General features: G+C 30.7%; 1 protein-coding gene across 1 annotated transcript in view; it reads left to right on the top strand.

The window, feature by feature from the left end:
- The window catches only part of ZSWIM2 (zinc finger SWIM-type containing 2), an 18367-nt gene extending 1625 nt beyond the window's left edge, over positions 1 to 16742 (top strand). The window contains exons 3-9 of the mRNA XM_004276918.2: positions 1357 to 1397; positions 7266 to 7476; positions 8541 to 8792; positions 11694 to 11778; positions 12482 to 12591; positions 14727 to 14880; positions 15803 to 16742. Of these exons, the coding sequence (XP_004276966.2) occupies positions 1357 to 1397; positions 7266 to 7476; positions 8541 to 8792; positions 11694 to 11778; positions 12482 to 12591; positions 14727 to 14880; positions 15803 to 16615 (1666 nt within the window). The 3' untranslated portion in view covers positions 16616 to 16742. The remainder of the gene's footprint in view (positions 1 to 1356; positions 1398 to 7265; positions 7477 to 8540; positions 8793 to 11693; positions 11779 to 12481; positions 12592 to 14726; positions 14881 to 15802) is intronic.
- The last annotated feature ends 651 nt before the right edge of the window (positions 16743 to 17393 follow it).

Here is a 17393-nt window from a genome sequence, read left to right as displayed (position 1 = left end):
GAGGAAAGCATACTACCACCTCTATATGTTTGGAATGTTATTGTTTTTAATAAGAAAAAAGTCAATGTTTAGATTTTCATTATGTACAAAGGTGAAATGTAACAATAAAACAAAAAATCTCCCCTGTTCACACCACTGATGATAATTGCATGGTTCATTATGATATTTTTAAATTTTACTATTTTCCTTTTCAATAAGCATTTGACTCTGAATCTTTTAAGATTAAAATAGGACTCTGCTGAAGATTACTTCTGTCAAATCTAAAATTTTTCCTCTAGAGTCAGATCCTGTTTGTAGGTGATCCCAGAAATGAAAAACAAAAAAATTCCTTCCATGTAATTTAAACCCACATCAACTCATTTGTTTACCTACTATACTTATACCAACAAATCACTAATTATATTATTATAGAAAGTTTGTAATTAATATTTTAAGAGAAAAAATCAAACAAGAAATTAAGAAAAGTGTGTATCATATTTCTAATGCTTTTCTTTATAGGTTAGAAAACAGTATATATACATATAGCTGTTCTTTTTAATGCTTTTATTTACCAAGTTTTTTGTTGTCTTGATCAGTTTTTATTGAGCATCTACTAACACAAGTTATTTGCTCTAGTTAGCATAAAAATATAAAATATGGTCCCTTCAGAATTTGCAATTTGGTTTTATTATTATACATAAAATAGGTTTTTTCCATTTTTATTTTATGCCAGCTTCCTCAGAGCAAGGGCATTCTGTTCTGATGTTTATGTAATGTAACTTATTTTTTACAGTATATTTACCATAAACTTAATGGAAATATAATCCAAGTATTTAACATACTAAAGTATATTTAATATATTTAAGTAAGAATTTAATATATATTTCCCACTTTTTAAAAAAAAGTCATATTCCATTTTAATTGGTGATATTTGAAAGTATTTTTCTGTCATACGTTAAAGTGGTATGTATAGGAAAACAGTCATTTGTTACTCTATCCAGAAAATTCCTCCATGTCCAGGAGTAAGAAACTTCCAGGGAAGTTTAAAAAGAGTGCTGTGAATACTTAGATTCCCTCACTAACCTCTCTTTGTGAGCTACTCTATGTCATAAAGAAATAAATGGACTCTCTCCGACAAATCTCTTTACTGCAAATGTCTTTGGTTTCCATGTATCATACTTTTTACACATATGCTTATTTTAAAACAAAAATTTAACAACTCTTGTAACAGAAAACTGATGAGAATTTTAAGTTTATCCCTAATACTTTCAGCAATATAAATTCTGTAATGCCATTCCTATTCTAAAATTAATAATACCTTTTGAGGTTATGTCAGAAATAAATGTTTTATTTTGTTTTTCTACTTCTGAATATTAGGGTCTTGTTGAAAAAATTCAGGCTTCCAAGGAATCATGAATGTAAGTTGCATTTGCGTGTTTTTACTACTTTGAAGCTAACGAATTTAATAATTGTTTATTTAGACATATTCTAAATTTAGACAGTTATTGTCCAGACAGTCTGAAAACTGTAACACAGTTTGTTACATTTAAGACAGTTGGAACATTTTTCTTCCTATTTACCAAAAAAATGTAACTTTATATGCCATTTCACATTAAAAAGCACTTAATAAAAAATGAGGTGAAATAATGGCCAGGTTTTCAGTAGAAAAACTTTCCCTCATGAATTCTAAGCAAGAATTTACAGTAGTTTCTGTATCTAAATTTATTTTAATTATGAGAAAAATGACAAATGTAATTTTTCAGGTCCCAGAAATAGTTGACATGATATATAATTTCATTTAAAAATGTTTACTGACAAGTTTTTAATGCAAAAAATATATGTATTTTACAGTTAAATAGTTTTTATGTCAGTACCTACATTGAGTTTAAAGTCAGGCATATGACATTTTTTATAATTTTCAATTTGAAATTTAATTTAAAATTAAATTCTAGAGTCCTCAAAAATAAAAGAGAAAGAAAAATAATTCTATCACAGGTTATTTCGATTTATACATTTTATAATAAAGATGCTATCATTATGGAAATGTTTCCTGCAAAGATTTATTTAACCTATACTAGATTCATCTAAGAACTGCAAAGGCATTTAACATTTATTAATAAATGTTTATAATATTCATAAAGAATTAAAGTGATAATCAGTCTTCAATTTTTTTTCAATTCAATTCAGGTTATTGGTTCTGTTTAGGCAACTATTATATAAGTACAAGCACAGTTGACATTTAAAAATCCTACTAGATAATAAATTAATATTAGTGTTTCATAGGGATTTTTCTTTTGTATTCTTCTCTCTACCCATTTTCTTAGAAACATCTCATATTTTCTGTCTCCACCTGTTACCTCTGTAACAGTGATTTCCACATCTCATCAGCAGACCAGTATTTCCAGCTGCCTTCTGAGCACCACAATTTTGGAGGTCCCGCAGGCATTTGGAATAGTAAATTCCCCCCGATATGTGCTCTCCTGTTGTATTCCCTATCTCACATATTGGCTTTCCTTTTACTTTAGTCTCCAAAGCTAGAAACCTTGGCTTTTTCCTTTCTCATCCTCTTCTCTCATAAACAAATCCTGTTTATGTTACATCCTACCTACTTCTCAACAGTGATTTTTCTTCCCCATCCTCATTCTTACCTTTGTTCAACCTTCATCAGCCCTTAGTACTGTTCTTTGTAGCCTCCATTTCCAGCATCTGCACTTTGTTGCTTTCTCCTTCACATTGTAGACAAAAGGTTATTTCTGAAATGTCACCTACTCTGTACTTCATCCTCTCTCCCAATCCCTTCATACACAATAATTAGGTTGGATGAGTTCATGGATATTGTTTTCTTCTCTATTTCTCCATTGTATACACCTGAAGTTAAATGGTCATATCTCTTCAAAGTCTTAGTTATTATCTACACTATTTTCCATATCATTTTCACAAGCTTCTATACTAGGGCTACCCAACAGAAATATAATGTGAACCACATATGTAATTTTCTGCTAACATATTATAGAAAGTAAAAATAAACAGGAAAATTAGTTTTAATAACATATTTTAATTTAACCCAATACATCAAAATATCATGTCAGCATGTAATCAATATAAAAATTATGATATTTTAATGTTTTTTCATACTGCCTTCAAAATCTAGTGTGTATTTTACATTTACAATGCATCTCACCTCAGACACTATATTTTCATTGGAAATGCTTGATCTGCATTTAGACATCGTAAAATATTCAGTTGAAAAATAAATTCATATAATACCCAAATTGTTATAAACGTAAATTTTCCAGAAACTATAGATTATCTGTTTTCCATTGAAATTTAAATAAGACAAAATTTAAAATTCAATTTTCAGTCACACTATCCACATTTCAGGTGCTCAGCAGCCACATATGGCTGATGGTTACCATATTGAACAGTGCAGCTCTACCCAATTACATTCAACAAATATTTATTGTACTGCATATTAGTCAGGAATTCTACTAGGTGATTTTTTTAATAAATTGAATCATATGAATTGCCAATATTTTTTCATCTACAAAAATAGCAATTTCATATGGATCAATCTAATACTTTATATCATATTATCCTTTGTGCTCTTGAAGGCAGAAACCACATCTTATTCTTATTATAAATATCCCTATTTTATTAGGAAATTTAGTAGGAAATTTTTTGTTTAAATTTGATCCTATATATTAATTTTGAAAAATTATATTTCCTACTAAAATAAAATATTTTTTATACCTCATATTTAAAAGACGTTTTAGCTACTCAACATTGAGAAAATCCTTTGTGCACAAATATTCAAAGAAAGTATAAGTCTCAATAATGTTGAAATTTATCATTTAAATGAAAGTTTGAAAATAAAGTAATTCAAAGAAAGCTATAAACAATTATTCAATAATATTATGTAAAGTGTGTACATAAGTGTGGAGAAGAAGGTATTGAAGCAGAAGCATTTTGAACATCATTCATAGATTCTTTTCTAAAACAAATCTGGAAACAATTATTTGTGCCCTAGTGTTGCATACAAGAAACCTGAGACTCTCTTTTATTTTTGAAGACCTATAAAGATGATTACGTAGGAATTTTTTATAAAGATATCAGTTTTTGAACACTGAATATTATTTTCCATCACCCAACAAATGCTTCCCAGTAAAACCTAGCTTTATTACCTAATGTTTTTTCCTAAATACAATGTCTAGTAAATGCCATCTTGTCCTTTTCTCAATTAAATATTTATGGATAAAATAAAAACTGCATTTTAGGAAAATTTTTAAAATCCCCACCACAAAGATATAATAAACTTTTTATTTTCTATTTTCTTTTTTGACCTTGTATTTATGTATACCTAATAGTCTGTGGGAATTCTGTGTTCTGCTTTTGTCACACACTGTTACTTTATTTCAGTGCTATGTAGTCTCTCTCATTCAAGTCATCAGTGAATGTTAAATAAACTATGATATACCATGTTAGTGTATGGTATATCATAATTTATTTAACATTCTTCCATTTGAGGCATTTAATTTACTTCTGACTACCTGTTATATTCTTTGTAAATGAAACTTTTTCTCCTCTCAATTATTTCTGTAGCCTGAAGTCTCATTAACTGGATCTTGCAGTAAAACTATTATTTTTTTACTGAGATATAATTGACATATAAGATTATATTAGTTTTGGGTGTACAACATAATGATTCAGTGTAAGTATATATTGCAAAATGATCAACACAATTAATCCAGTTAACATCCACTACCACACATAGTTACAATTTTTTTTTCTTGAGATGAGAATTTTTAAGATTTATTCTTTTAGCAACCTTCAAATATGCAGCAGAGTACTATTAACTATAGTCACCATACTGTACATTATGTCCCCATGACTTACTTATTTTATAAGTGGAAGTCTGTTCCTTTTGACCACCTTCAGCCATTTCTCCTACCTCCTAGCCGTCCCCTGGCCCAACATCTGGCAACCATCAATCTGTTCTCTGTATCTGTGAGTTTGAGTTTTTTTTCCTTTTTTTAAGTATTAATATTTTTATGTCTGTCACCCATAGGTATTGCTTTATAGCAATACTTTTGCTGATTTATGATTTCAGCAATTTTAGCTTTGCTTTTTGGATTCATGTTTTAGGCATATTTAACCATATTACTTAAGCATAAAATGGAAGACATTAACAGCATATTTAAGTCTCCAAAGAAAATAAAGATACATGGAAATATTTTGAAAAGCTAATAATATTTCTATAATATTAGAAAAAAAGACTAAGTCACACAAAGTGGGAAAAAATAACAGATACAAAGTTGATAGTAATCTATTCATTCCTAGTAAATTAAGTAACTTTTTCAAATAAAAAGAGAAAATAACATAAGGCAAACAAGATGTAACATTCTATTTATTTATTACCTTTTATTTAGATTTATTCTGTGTCTGCACCTCATTTTGATTTTAACTCATTTTCTTTTGATATTAATGAAATTGAACATCTTTTGACTTTAATATTTGTACTACATGTGTAAATTAAACTTCGGCTATTTATTTATTGGGATAAAACTACACACTCTTCCTAAATATAGGGATTACCCCTCTTTGCAAATGTTTTTCTAATGTCATAATTCTTTTTTATATGGTTTCATTAAATTTTTTTTATATATATGTATATGGATTTTTGTGTGTTGCTAAATCTGACCATTTTTACTTTTTATATGTGTTGTTTTGATACTTTGAAAGTTGTCTATCTTCCATAGTATTTTAGAGATTTTTTTTTTCTGCTAGCTTTTCTATTTTATTTTTATTCTTCTTTATAGCATCCATGTGTAGTTGTATTGATATAAATTAGAGGTTGGTATTTGGTTTGAAGTAATTAAATTTTCTCCATATTTCTACCTAGTGATCTCAATAACAGCTATTAAATAGTGCTTTTCATCCTTGTTTCATAATTTTTATAGTGAGTTTTGTTTTTTTATAATACATTATGATATCTGATAAGGTTAGCTGTCTTGCTCTCCTTTATGAAAGAATATTCTTTTATAGTCTCATACATTAATTTTTCCAAATTAATTTCAGAAGAGTTTGTTTCTCCCTTTTATTCTCCAATTCATGTTATACCACAAAGAACAGTTTGTAGCCAACTCCTCTTATGAAATTTTATGTTTCAGTATTTCTGCTGCTCTAGAGAATCTTTATCCCCCAAAGCACAATCTTTTGTTCTTCATTTTCCTCCTCATTTTTTTAGGGAGCAGATTTTGCTGTGTCTCTGTGACAAATAGCCCTCATCCTCCAAAGTAATGGTTAATTGAAGTATGATATCCTCCCACATTCCACCTGCCATGCCACCTCAGACAAGGAACAGAGATTTCTGTATTGAAATGTAACTGTGATGTTTTCAGTATTGTTAATGTTTATTTGATAATCTTTTTAGGGGAAATGGAGCTTTTCATTATCTTACAAATGATTTTTTAATCTCTATGTATTAAAGAATATATAAAATGAATAGAACTTAAGGGGACCAATAACACCTGGCATTTAAATTATGTTAAGAAGAGGGAAAGAGGAGGGGCATGGGAATGGGCCAGAGAAAAAGGGAATCTAAGATGCCTGGATCAAAACTATATGCACTTAGTACACCATTTCTTATAAGGACAGCAGGATGGAGAAAATTCAGAATTCAAAGACTGGGTATCCCAAATGTATAGGCAATATAGTTCCTAACAGATTGTCCTGAGGAATACTGACCAAATCTATGAAGAATGTGGCTACCGAGACACTTGTAGAGACGTAAAACTAAGGAAAATAGGCGCAACTGTGTCTTGCTCTCTCATTATCTATTTACTAATTTATTCATCTAACAAATGTTAATTACACTAACCACTCGAATCTCTCTTCTCCTTTCTGTATTTATGCCCATTTCTTTTAATACTCCTGTATGATGATAAGTATTTGTTTATGAACAAGAGAACAGATAAAAATGTAAGAGATGATTATAGCACCAATCCAAGGAGGAACACTGTCTTATAATTAATCTGAAACCTTTATAATGCACTGGTTACACTGACTCTTTTCAGTAACAGGAAAACAAGAGATAACTTCTATTCTTTTTATAAATGACTCTTTTCTGACCTTTTGGCTCTGAAAGGAATACGATGAGTGGTAAATGTCAGTGTAATAATTCAACCAAACTTTCTGATATTCGGGAAAAAAATGCTAATTTTCTGCCTAAGTTGTTTCTTTGTCTCCAATTTGCCACTGAATTTTAATACTTTGGAATTTATCATTAGCTGCTTTGCAATTAGGTCTTGTGGAAAGAGAAATCAGCGACTTGCTTCGAGGGATACATCGAGTTCAAACTCCCCAACAAGGAAGGAACAATGAAAATGCACAGATTGAAGAAGATGGTTACATTAAACAGAAGGAAATTAGTTCAGATGATATATGCTCTATTTGTCAAGAAGTACTTTTAGAGAAAAAGGTTCCTGTCACCTTTTGCAGGTGACATGATTTTTCTTTGGATTCTAGAAACTTAGGAAAAAATTCTAATTTAATATATTTGTAATATGTTATGAAACGTTGATAGAAAAATAATACATATTTAAACAATTATACTTAATTGGCCACCTTTTATTTCCTAACATGTTGTGAGAGGTCTTGTTCTAACTCTAAATATTTCTGGGCTACATTTTAAAGGGTGAAAGTTAAAAAATAACTCCACTTTATTTACTTTTTCACTTTAAGTTATTAAAGTAGATAATTTTCATGTTTCTGTTTTATACACATGAATAAATGCCACGGCTTAGAGTAGTTACAAACAGTTTTTCTGAAAGTGAAGATTATTTTATTTTAAAATGATAAAAATTCTCTTCAGCTTTTCTAAATTTTATCTTTAAAACTAAATAATTCAAAATATCACTTATACATAAATGTTTATTGAGAGTATTGTACTTAACTATGCTTCAAAGGCACTGTAAATTTGGACTTGGAAAATTTGGGCAACCATTTGGTATTGAACTTTTCAGTTCTTTTTTTTTCCTGATTATTTACCAAAATTTTCATCCACATTGTATTTTTTTCACATAGCTGCTTCTTTTGCATATTTTAAAGTTACTATTTCCCAAAATATTATTTCTCTCAGCAGATATTTATTGGATACAACCACATTCATATTGTGTGATTTCTAGAAAAATAAGGTGACACCCCTGCTCTCAGTGATGCTTTTTATTTAAAAATAATAATTATTGTTATACTTTTCCTTTTTGTTAAGACTATATGCATTCTCACTTTAAAAATGAAAAATATTATAATGATGCAAAATCTTTTACCATCATTTCATTGAAATGGGAAAGATTTTGTTTGGAATTCTGATGTACTAAATTAAATATGATAGATTAGATTAGATAGATAAAATAGTGTTTATGTGTGTAATCAAGCTATATCTGGATAATCAGTTCAGAATCTATTTTTATAGGAAATAAAGATGGTAGCACAGAAAACATTTTATATATATATGTATAACTTTGCTGTACACAAATGGTAAACTTGGATTTTATTTCTAACAGGTTTGGCTGTGGCAATAGTGTTCATATAAAATGCATAAAGATCTTAGCTAATTATCAGGATAAGGTATCACACACTTCCATGTTGAAATGTCCCTTGTGTAGGAAAGACTTTGCACCATTAAAACTTATTTTAGAGGAATTCAAAAACTCTAGCAAACTTGTGGCTACAGCTGAGAAAGAGCGACTAGACAAACACCTTGGAATTCCCTGTAATAACTGTCGACAGTTTCCAGTTGAGGGGAGGTGTTATAAGTAAGTATCAATCAGTAATATTATAAATTTGTAGTCTAACTTTTTTTTTAATTTTAGGAAACTTTGAACATTAGAGTACTAGTCATTTAGCCTTCTTCTTTTCCTCCTTTATATAGTGTGTTAGCCTTAAAGATGGCTACGTATTTAGGATTTTCAGACTAGTGATCTGTGTCAGCCCAGTACCTTAAGAATTTCAGTAATTTTATTTTCTTTACTCACACAGAGTATTGGCTTTGTATTCCAGTCTAGATTGAGAGTCTGAAGTAGCATCCTTTCTTGGAAGCTCTGAACACAGGCTTGGTAGTTTGGCCTAAATGAGTTTCCAAGCTCAGAGCCCTGCTAGATAGACCTCTCACCCCCTGTAACTTTCTTTGAACCACCAATGAGGTCATTGCCAAAAACTCCTAGGACTGAGCCAGAGGGATATTGACTAGATCAACTGAACTTGAGTTCCCCAACTCCAAACTGCAATGATGCGTGTTTTGTTTTCTTTCACATCTTATACCTTAACAACAACAAGATACTTATTAGAGAAAGAAATTTTCATTACTTTTTGAGTATTCCTCAAACTTTCCCACAATTCCACAATAAAACATCAATTAATTGCTATGCTTGGGATATTGTGCTTTCTTAATTGAAATCTTAATTGTATGTTAAGAAGAAAATATTTTGCTTCAGTCTTTGTTAAAATTTTTTCTAAAATGCATCAGTTTACTTTTCAGTCTTCCTGGAATTACATTATGATGAGTCTAATTAATATTTTTAAAACCCTCTCATAAAACCGTAAAACTGTTTTTAATCACCCCCAAAGGTGAATGATACCTTTCTCCTTTAAACTGTTTTAGTCCTTTGTTTTCTCAATGTGTCACATAGAAGTAAATCAACTAGAGCACCATTAGCAAAAGTCTTTATTGAAAACAGCAAGCCTCAGAAAGCTCACTTGAGGAAGAAGGGCAGAATTTTTATAAAGTTTAGTAGGAGGTGTTCAGCTAGTTTCAGGAATGTTGGTTAAAGAGAGTTCTAGAAAAAGGAAAGACTTGATATTTGGCATTAGCAGCCATTTTGGGGGCAATCTGAATTTTTTCAAAAGGGGTGGGTAAGAACAATAAGGGGCTAAGGTAACGTGTGGAAAGGTGGGTTGGGAGGAACAGCTGGGGGTGACAAGGACAGGTGAAAGCCACTGTGTAAAATTTTCAGTTTTTATAGTGATGTATTCCTCAAATTGTTAATGCGTGGGTGGCTTTGGTAAATTATCTCAAATCTTGCTTTTAAGTATTTTGTTAATGACAGTGCTCTCCTCTGTCCCTCTGACTGCTTTCTGTCCCCAAGGGTGATTCTTCCTACTACCCCTCAATACAGGCATTCTCCACTGTTCTGCTTCCTGCCTGCTGCTCTGCACTCTCCTTTCAGAATAACTTCTCTATGCATTTGGCTCACAATTATTCACATCCATATCTCCTGCCACTCCCTCAAATGCTAGCATTTCAGCCGTTAGCCTGAAAAAACTATTTCTGGTAGTTTTAGTAATGGTTTGAGTAGGAGATAAGGTAAACTAGAAAGCTTTTCAGTTCCTCTTCATTAAAGTTTCATAATATAGCTACTTACCTTTTAAGAAGTTAATTCCAAAACTATCATATATATATATTAAAATATAGAGATACTTAACTTTTTGAAGCCCAGCACAATTTGATGTATTGAATAAACTGCACCATTGCTTTGATTGGTTGATGTTAATTATTAAGAATCTTCCCTGTTTGTATAAACAATAATAATGAATAAATTAATACTTGCTGCTTCTAAGATGTCTGAAGGATATATTTTCCCAGATTTCTCTTAGAAATAGTCTTCTAATTCTTTGATAACTTGAGTAAGAAAATAACTTTATTTGCTTGAAATGTTATTTTTGGTGAATATTGCTGAAAGTAAATTAAAATTCTCTGCTTGTGGCAAAATTTTTATAAGTGATACATGTTTAGATTGAGCTTTGTGGAAAATGAAGTTTTTTAGTATATCAATGATTTTTATTGCAAACTTTTTATACATATACCTTTTTCTATTTTGTGAGGACAGAGAAGGAATATAGTGCAATTCCTGTTTTCAAGAAGTATTCTGCTAAGTATAACTCTAGCATTCATGAAATAATAGGAAAACACTGGGTAATCAAATGATAGAATGTCCAATAGGCTGTACATCCTAAAGGAACTTAGAAAAAGAGATAAATGAAAGATAAAGCATTCCAGGAAGACATCATGGTAGGGATATGTGGTAGGCAAAATAATGCCCTCCCAAATATATCCACATCCCCATGCCCAGAACCTGTATGTTAGGTTACATGTTGTAGGGGGATTAAGGTTGCAGATGAAATTCAGGTTGCTAATCACCTGACCTTGAAATAAGGAGGTTATCTTGGATTGCCTGGGCTCAGTGTATAATCACAAGAGTTCTTAAAAGTGGAAGAGGGCAGCAAAGAAGAGAGTCAAAGGGATATGTGAATATGGAAGAAAGGCACAGAGAGATGCTGCATTGCTTGCTTTGAAGATGGAGGAAAGTGCCACAAGCTAAGCTAAGGAATGTGGGCAGCCTCTAGAAGAAAGGGCAAAGAAACAGATCTCTATAGCCTCCAAAAAGAAATGCCATTCTGTGGACCCCTTGATTTTAAACCCATTGAGACCCATGTCAGACTTCTGACGTACAAAACCGTAAGATAATAAAGTGTTGTTTAAGCTGCTAAATTTGTTGTAATTTGTTTCAGTAGCAACAGGAAGCTAATATGGGGTGAGATTTAAGATGGGCCTTGTCATATCTGCATAGTTCCCAGGAAATCTTGGCCAGAATTTTTCACCAAAAACAATCAAAATAATTGGATTTTTTCTTGTATGTTTTGGTGTTTTGCATTTTTAGGTGTACCAAATGTATAGAATATCACTTATGCCAGAATTGTTTTGATAGCTGCTGCCATCTTTCTCACTCATTTACATTTCGTGAGGTACAGTATCCATCTTGAATTTCGTATAGTGTTTGTATTTTCCTATTGTAAATCTAAGTAAAATCTAAGAATAGGTAACTCTCTGGAATAGAGCTGACTGTGTTTGAATAAAAACCAAAGACCATAATTTTTGGAGAACTCTTTTTCATAAGGATTTATAAGCAATCAATTCTTACATTGGTAATTTATAAAATCCAACACAATAACAAATATGTAATGATATCATACATAAATCTTAAGGACAGAAATTACAGCCATCAAGCTTGAAAATTCATTTTAAAAAAAGATCTCAACACTACAAAATGACTTATAATGCTACTGACAACCATTTACAGTTTTAAAATTTCTTACATCATGGAATTTTATTGCTATCATTTGAATCTAACAAGTAAATAAGTATCTCCTGATGTTGAATAATAACGCTACCTTCTATTTACTACACAAGATAAAACATCCACAATTACCATTATTGATTAATAGATAAATATTTTTACCTTAAAAAGTAACTGTTATAGTAGCTGTGCAACAGTATATTAGACTCACTAATAATTTGCAAATTCTTTAATGTGTTAAAAAGCTATCTTTTAAAATGATTAGTCTTTATTTACATTATTATGTTATTGGTACACAGCCTACTGATTTAATGCACAAGATAAAAGCTTCCACAATTTACAAAGTAACATTCACCTTTTACCTATTACAGAAGAGAAATCAAAAATGGAGATCGTTGGAAAAAAGATCAGATGAAACTGTAAAATATATAGATATTAAAGATGAGATAGAAAAGATGCCACATTTTCAAGAAAAGCAAGGGTGAGATTCTCAGTGAAATTTATATTTCTTAGGATATTTAAACAATTTTTCAGTTCAGATAAGTTTTATTCATTTCTTTATTCAATAAATATGTATTGAGTACTTATGATATATACTAGGTGACATAGTATTCAAGCGAAGAGCAAGGCTCTGGAGTCAGAATGCTTAAATCCAATCCTAGTACAACCATAAGTTGGCTATGCAACTTTTGGGCTAGTTACTTCACATCTCCTTGCCACATTTTTATCTTTAAAATGGGGATAATTATAAAACCAGTCTCATAGTAATGTTGTGCATATGAGATGAATTAATACACACAGTAAATATTCAAATAATGCTGTCTATTATTATTATTAATTCTACCAGAGATTGTACTAGGTATTAGGGATATCTAGTTTCCTCAGCAATTAAGTGATCATCTAAATAAATGTAAAATTAAAACTGATACATGTTATGTAAAGAAAAAATACAGGGAGCTTTGAGATTTGCTTTGAAGTAAATGACCTCTATGGGAAGGAAGTCTTTCTTTCCTTATTGCCCTCTATTCCACCCCCAGGGAAGGAGAGTGCTAAGGGTATTGGTTGTATTTCAAAACCCTGACTAGTGGACAGTCGTCCAGACCTTTTGCCATACTTCGTATCAATTAAAGAAAATTAAACGCACTGTGTATAATTAACATATTAGGTACACTATAAAATATATACAAAGCTCATTTTAATAGGATGGGATAAAATTGAAATATTTTTTAAAGGACCATTTCAATGAATTAACCAAACAAAAATTGTGCTTGTTTATACATATATATGTGTGTATATATGTATTTCTATCCCACATATATATAGTAGTTAGATAGATAGATAGATTTCTATCCAACCCAGTGGATATCTAGCCCATGCCCTGTGGGTGCTCCACACACTTCAGAGACCACAACTCTTGTGGAGCATAAAATGCTTTGTGGGTATGAAAGGAGCCTATACAAAGGCTCTCCATCTCCATTTCCCTTGGCCCTGGCTGGGTATCACACTTCAACCTATTAGAATGATAAATTGTATAACTAATTGTTTAGGAGATATTGTAGGGGGAGACAAGAGAATATTAGGGGTAGAAGGACATTCTAGGCAGAGAAAATGGAATAAATAAAAGGAGAGAGTTTCAAGATTTTTTTTAAAAAGTGATTAACAACCTGAAATAATAGAAACACGCAGATTTTTTTTAGTTGACAATTAAATGACCTTGGTAAAAGCAATTTTTGTAGCATTATGACAGTTTATCTGAAGAGTAATGAGAAGTATAAAGTTGTCTAAAGAATATATTTGAACTTTATTCTGAATGACTTTTGAATAATAGGAATGCATCTAACCTTTTAACCAAGATTTTGTTTTTAAATATTTGTTTTACGTGTTTTATCAGTTGCTAGTGGCATCAAATTTACATTGTGTAATCTTAGTTATGTTTGTTGGTACTTTTGGTACAAAAATGGGGTTTGTATCTTTAGAGTTCATTAACATGGTCTAACAATACAAAAGTAATAAGCATATACCCCAAGTGAAATAAGTCTTCTCATAGATTATGACCTACCAGTTTATAATAGTAGCCTGGAATATTTAATATGGTTTACCACGCATCTTACTTCCTACCAGATGACAGAGTGAATTGGGTTGTATTTTTCTAAACACAAGCCTGTGTGTTGGCTCAGTCTGAAATAATTTGAGTATATGGTTCTCAAAATTATGTTCTGGTTTCATTGATGCTAAAAAGTGCAAATAATTTGAGTATATGGTTCATTGATGTTAAAAAGTGCAAATAATTTGAGTATATCGTTCTCAAAATTATGTTCTGGTTTCACTGATGTTAAAAAGTGCAAATCAAAAAAATTCAGGTTAGTATTTTTATTTGAAATGACTAAATTAAATTTTGTTCCTTATGAAGTTGATGTTGAAGTTGGATCCATCTTGTTCAAGATCAATACAATAGATTTTGTAACTTTATAATGTACGAGATTTATTATCTTCAGTTCTAGAAAGCACTGGGTTCATTTGCATTATTTATTTGGAGGTTATTACCTGTACTATTGATTACTTCCTTATCTACGATCACATATGACCATTCATGTCTCTCTGTTTATTCTCATTTAGCCAAGTTTACACACCAAAACACGTGGTAAGGTCACTGCCTCTCTTACTGATCACAAAAAATAGTAAGCTGCTTGCTCCAGGCTACCAGTGTCGACTTTGTTTGAAGGCATTTTGTCCTGGTCAGCATACAAGATTGCTACCATGTACTCACAAGGTAGAAGTCACATCATTTTAGTTTGACTTTCCCTGTAGGGCCAGTTTTCACAAATGAAGTGGCAATTTAAGTCTCTCCTTTTACTTTTTAGTTGAATTATGAGCAGAGATGTTCAAATTGAACAGTGTGTGCAGAAAGCTAGAGCAGAGACTATTGAGAAGGCAGCTCTGCCCCCCAAGGATGGATTCCTATTAATTAGGATTCATTTGTGTATAAACTATTGAGGAAAGATAAAATGGCACTTTAAGTTAGATTCTTTTATCTACTTTAGTTACCTGTAAAAGGAAAAGGCTTATAGAATACTAACTTTTTAATGTTATTTTTATGATTTTTTAGATGAAACAGAAATGCTTAATTTGACATAGTTTATTATTATTTCAAATGAACTTACTGGAATCAGTCTAAAGTTGCTGAATCACTGTGTAGTGGTAACCAGGTTTTTTCTGAGATAAAGTTGTTTTAATAAATAAACTTTTATAGCTTTAGAGTCACCCTTACTTATAATGACTGATAATTTGTTTTCTTCCCTAGAAGGTGATTTGTCACATTATGTCTTACCATCATCATATCAATTTTCAACTCTAGTTGGCTATGACATTTTTATTAATAATTTTCATTCATTAGAAAGCAACAGTGAAATTAATGGCTTGAATAAGTAGTGAGTTTTTAATGAAATTGAAAAAATGACATCCATAGAAGGCTTTTCATTTTAATGTGGAAAATGAAGATCAGTCTCTAACCAATTACATTTTTAAGAGAACTTCAAAATATTTCCATAAAACTTGATGAATTTTATTACCTTCCAATATTAAGAAACAGTGTTAAAAGTAACACAATAATGAAAGTGGGGAAATTTTACGTAGATAGTATACATTATAAACAAGATAATATATCTCTGATTAACTTATAACTTTTTTTTAAGTTTCATAGGAAATGTATTGACAGTTGGTTACTCCACAAGTGCAATGCATGCCCTGTTGATGGACAAGTTATATATAACCCTTTAATCTGGAAAGATAGAGTAGTGAATGGACATGCACATCAATCTGTTTCAAACACAAACATCATTCATCTGTCAAAACAGGAAGAACCAGAACTTTTTATTCCTGGTACTGGATTAGTATTAAAACAAAATGGACTTGGAATTTTACCTATCATACCTCAGCGTAATTCTGAAAAGTTGAATGCACCTCAAAGTCCAATAGATACTTATCAGAATATAACAATAGATGATCTGTATTCTGTCAAAGTAGATGATTCAAATTTAAGAAAATCAATCTATGAATATAAAATTAGCCAACATTTCCCCAACTATCTCCAAGATTTACCCACTGGATCCTTTGGAAAAATATCATCTCAAACTTTTTTTCCTTCTATTGATCACAAGAATATTATATATCCAACTGGAGCGGAAAAGCCATGTATCAGTAAAAAACACCATGCCAGTCAAAGCCAGAAGATAAACAAAGACTGTAAACGTGTTAACCACAATTCAAAGAAGACTCTTGGTAATAAAATAAGAGAGGACAACACGAGACCAAATACTTTGCTTCCAGAAGATTTAAATCTTATTGTCAATTGGGGTACAGCTAAGCTTAGTTTGTCTAAGAGGTATAATAAGTGTATGGGGAAAATTAGACCAAAATGTAGTGATTTATCCAGAAGGCCTATATCTCACCCTTTAAGTACAAAACGTACTGAGCTATCTTTAATATTGGAAGGAGTTCAGTTATAAAAATGTATTTTATTAAAATCAGAAAATATTTGAATATTGAACATAAAATTTTTTTTTGTAGAACATAAAAACACTATATACTCTTGACAAATATTCTCTGTTGTTATTTTGCCTACTTGTCTATGAATAATGACCTACAGCTAAAGGAAATGGTCTCATTCCTTATAAGACTTAAAGAATTAGGTATCTTAATGAGTATGTTCAGTATGTTATGAATTATAAATAATTTTTAGAACTTTCACATATGACTTTACACTAATTAAAATAATTGTTTTTAATTAAGGAAATAGATTTTCCATGCCCTGAGTCACTATTTTCAAACATTTCACTTGATGACATGTAACATACAGGGATTCTTTCCAGGTATTTTTACATTTTCTTGCACTAATAATCACCACAAACCTATAGGAAAATCCAGATGGTGGTTTTCTTTTTTACTTTATTCCTTAAAGGAGGTTTCTTGTCTAGGAAATGAAATAAAATATCCTTACAATGCTATAAGCTATGCCACATTTATAGTGGTTTTACTGGGTTTTTTTTTTCATCAAGAAATATATAAGTACTACCAAAGTCCCCCTTTTATTGAAGTATAGTTGATTTATAATATTGTGTTAGTTTCAGGTGTACAGCATAGTGATTCAATATTTTTGCAGATTATATTCCAGAATAGGTTGTTATAAGATAATGAGTATAATTCCCTGTGCTATTCCATTATAGATTATTACAAGATAATGGGTATAACTCCCAAGTATAACCTTGTTGCTTATCTATTTTATAT

The sequence above is a fragment of the Orcinus orca genome, chromosome 7 (genome assembly GCF_937001465.1).
Source record: "Orcinus orca chromosome 7, mOrcOrc1.1, whole genome shotgun sequence".
Classification (NCBI taxonomy): domain Eukaryota; kingdom Metazoa; phylum Chordata; class Mammalia; order Artiodactyla; family Delphinidae; genus Orcinus; species Orcinus orca.
Note: the sequence above shows the minus strand (reverse complement) of the source record. Positions and strands in the feature narration are given on the sequence as shown.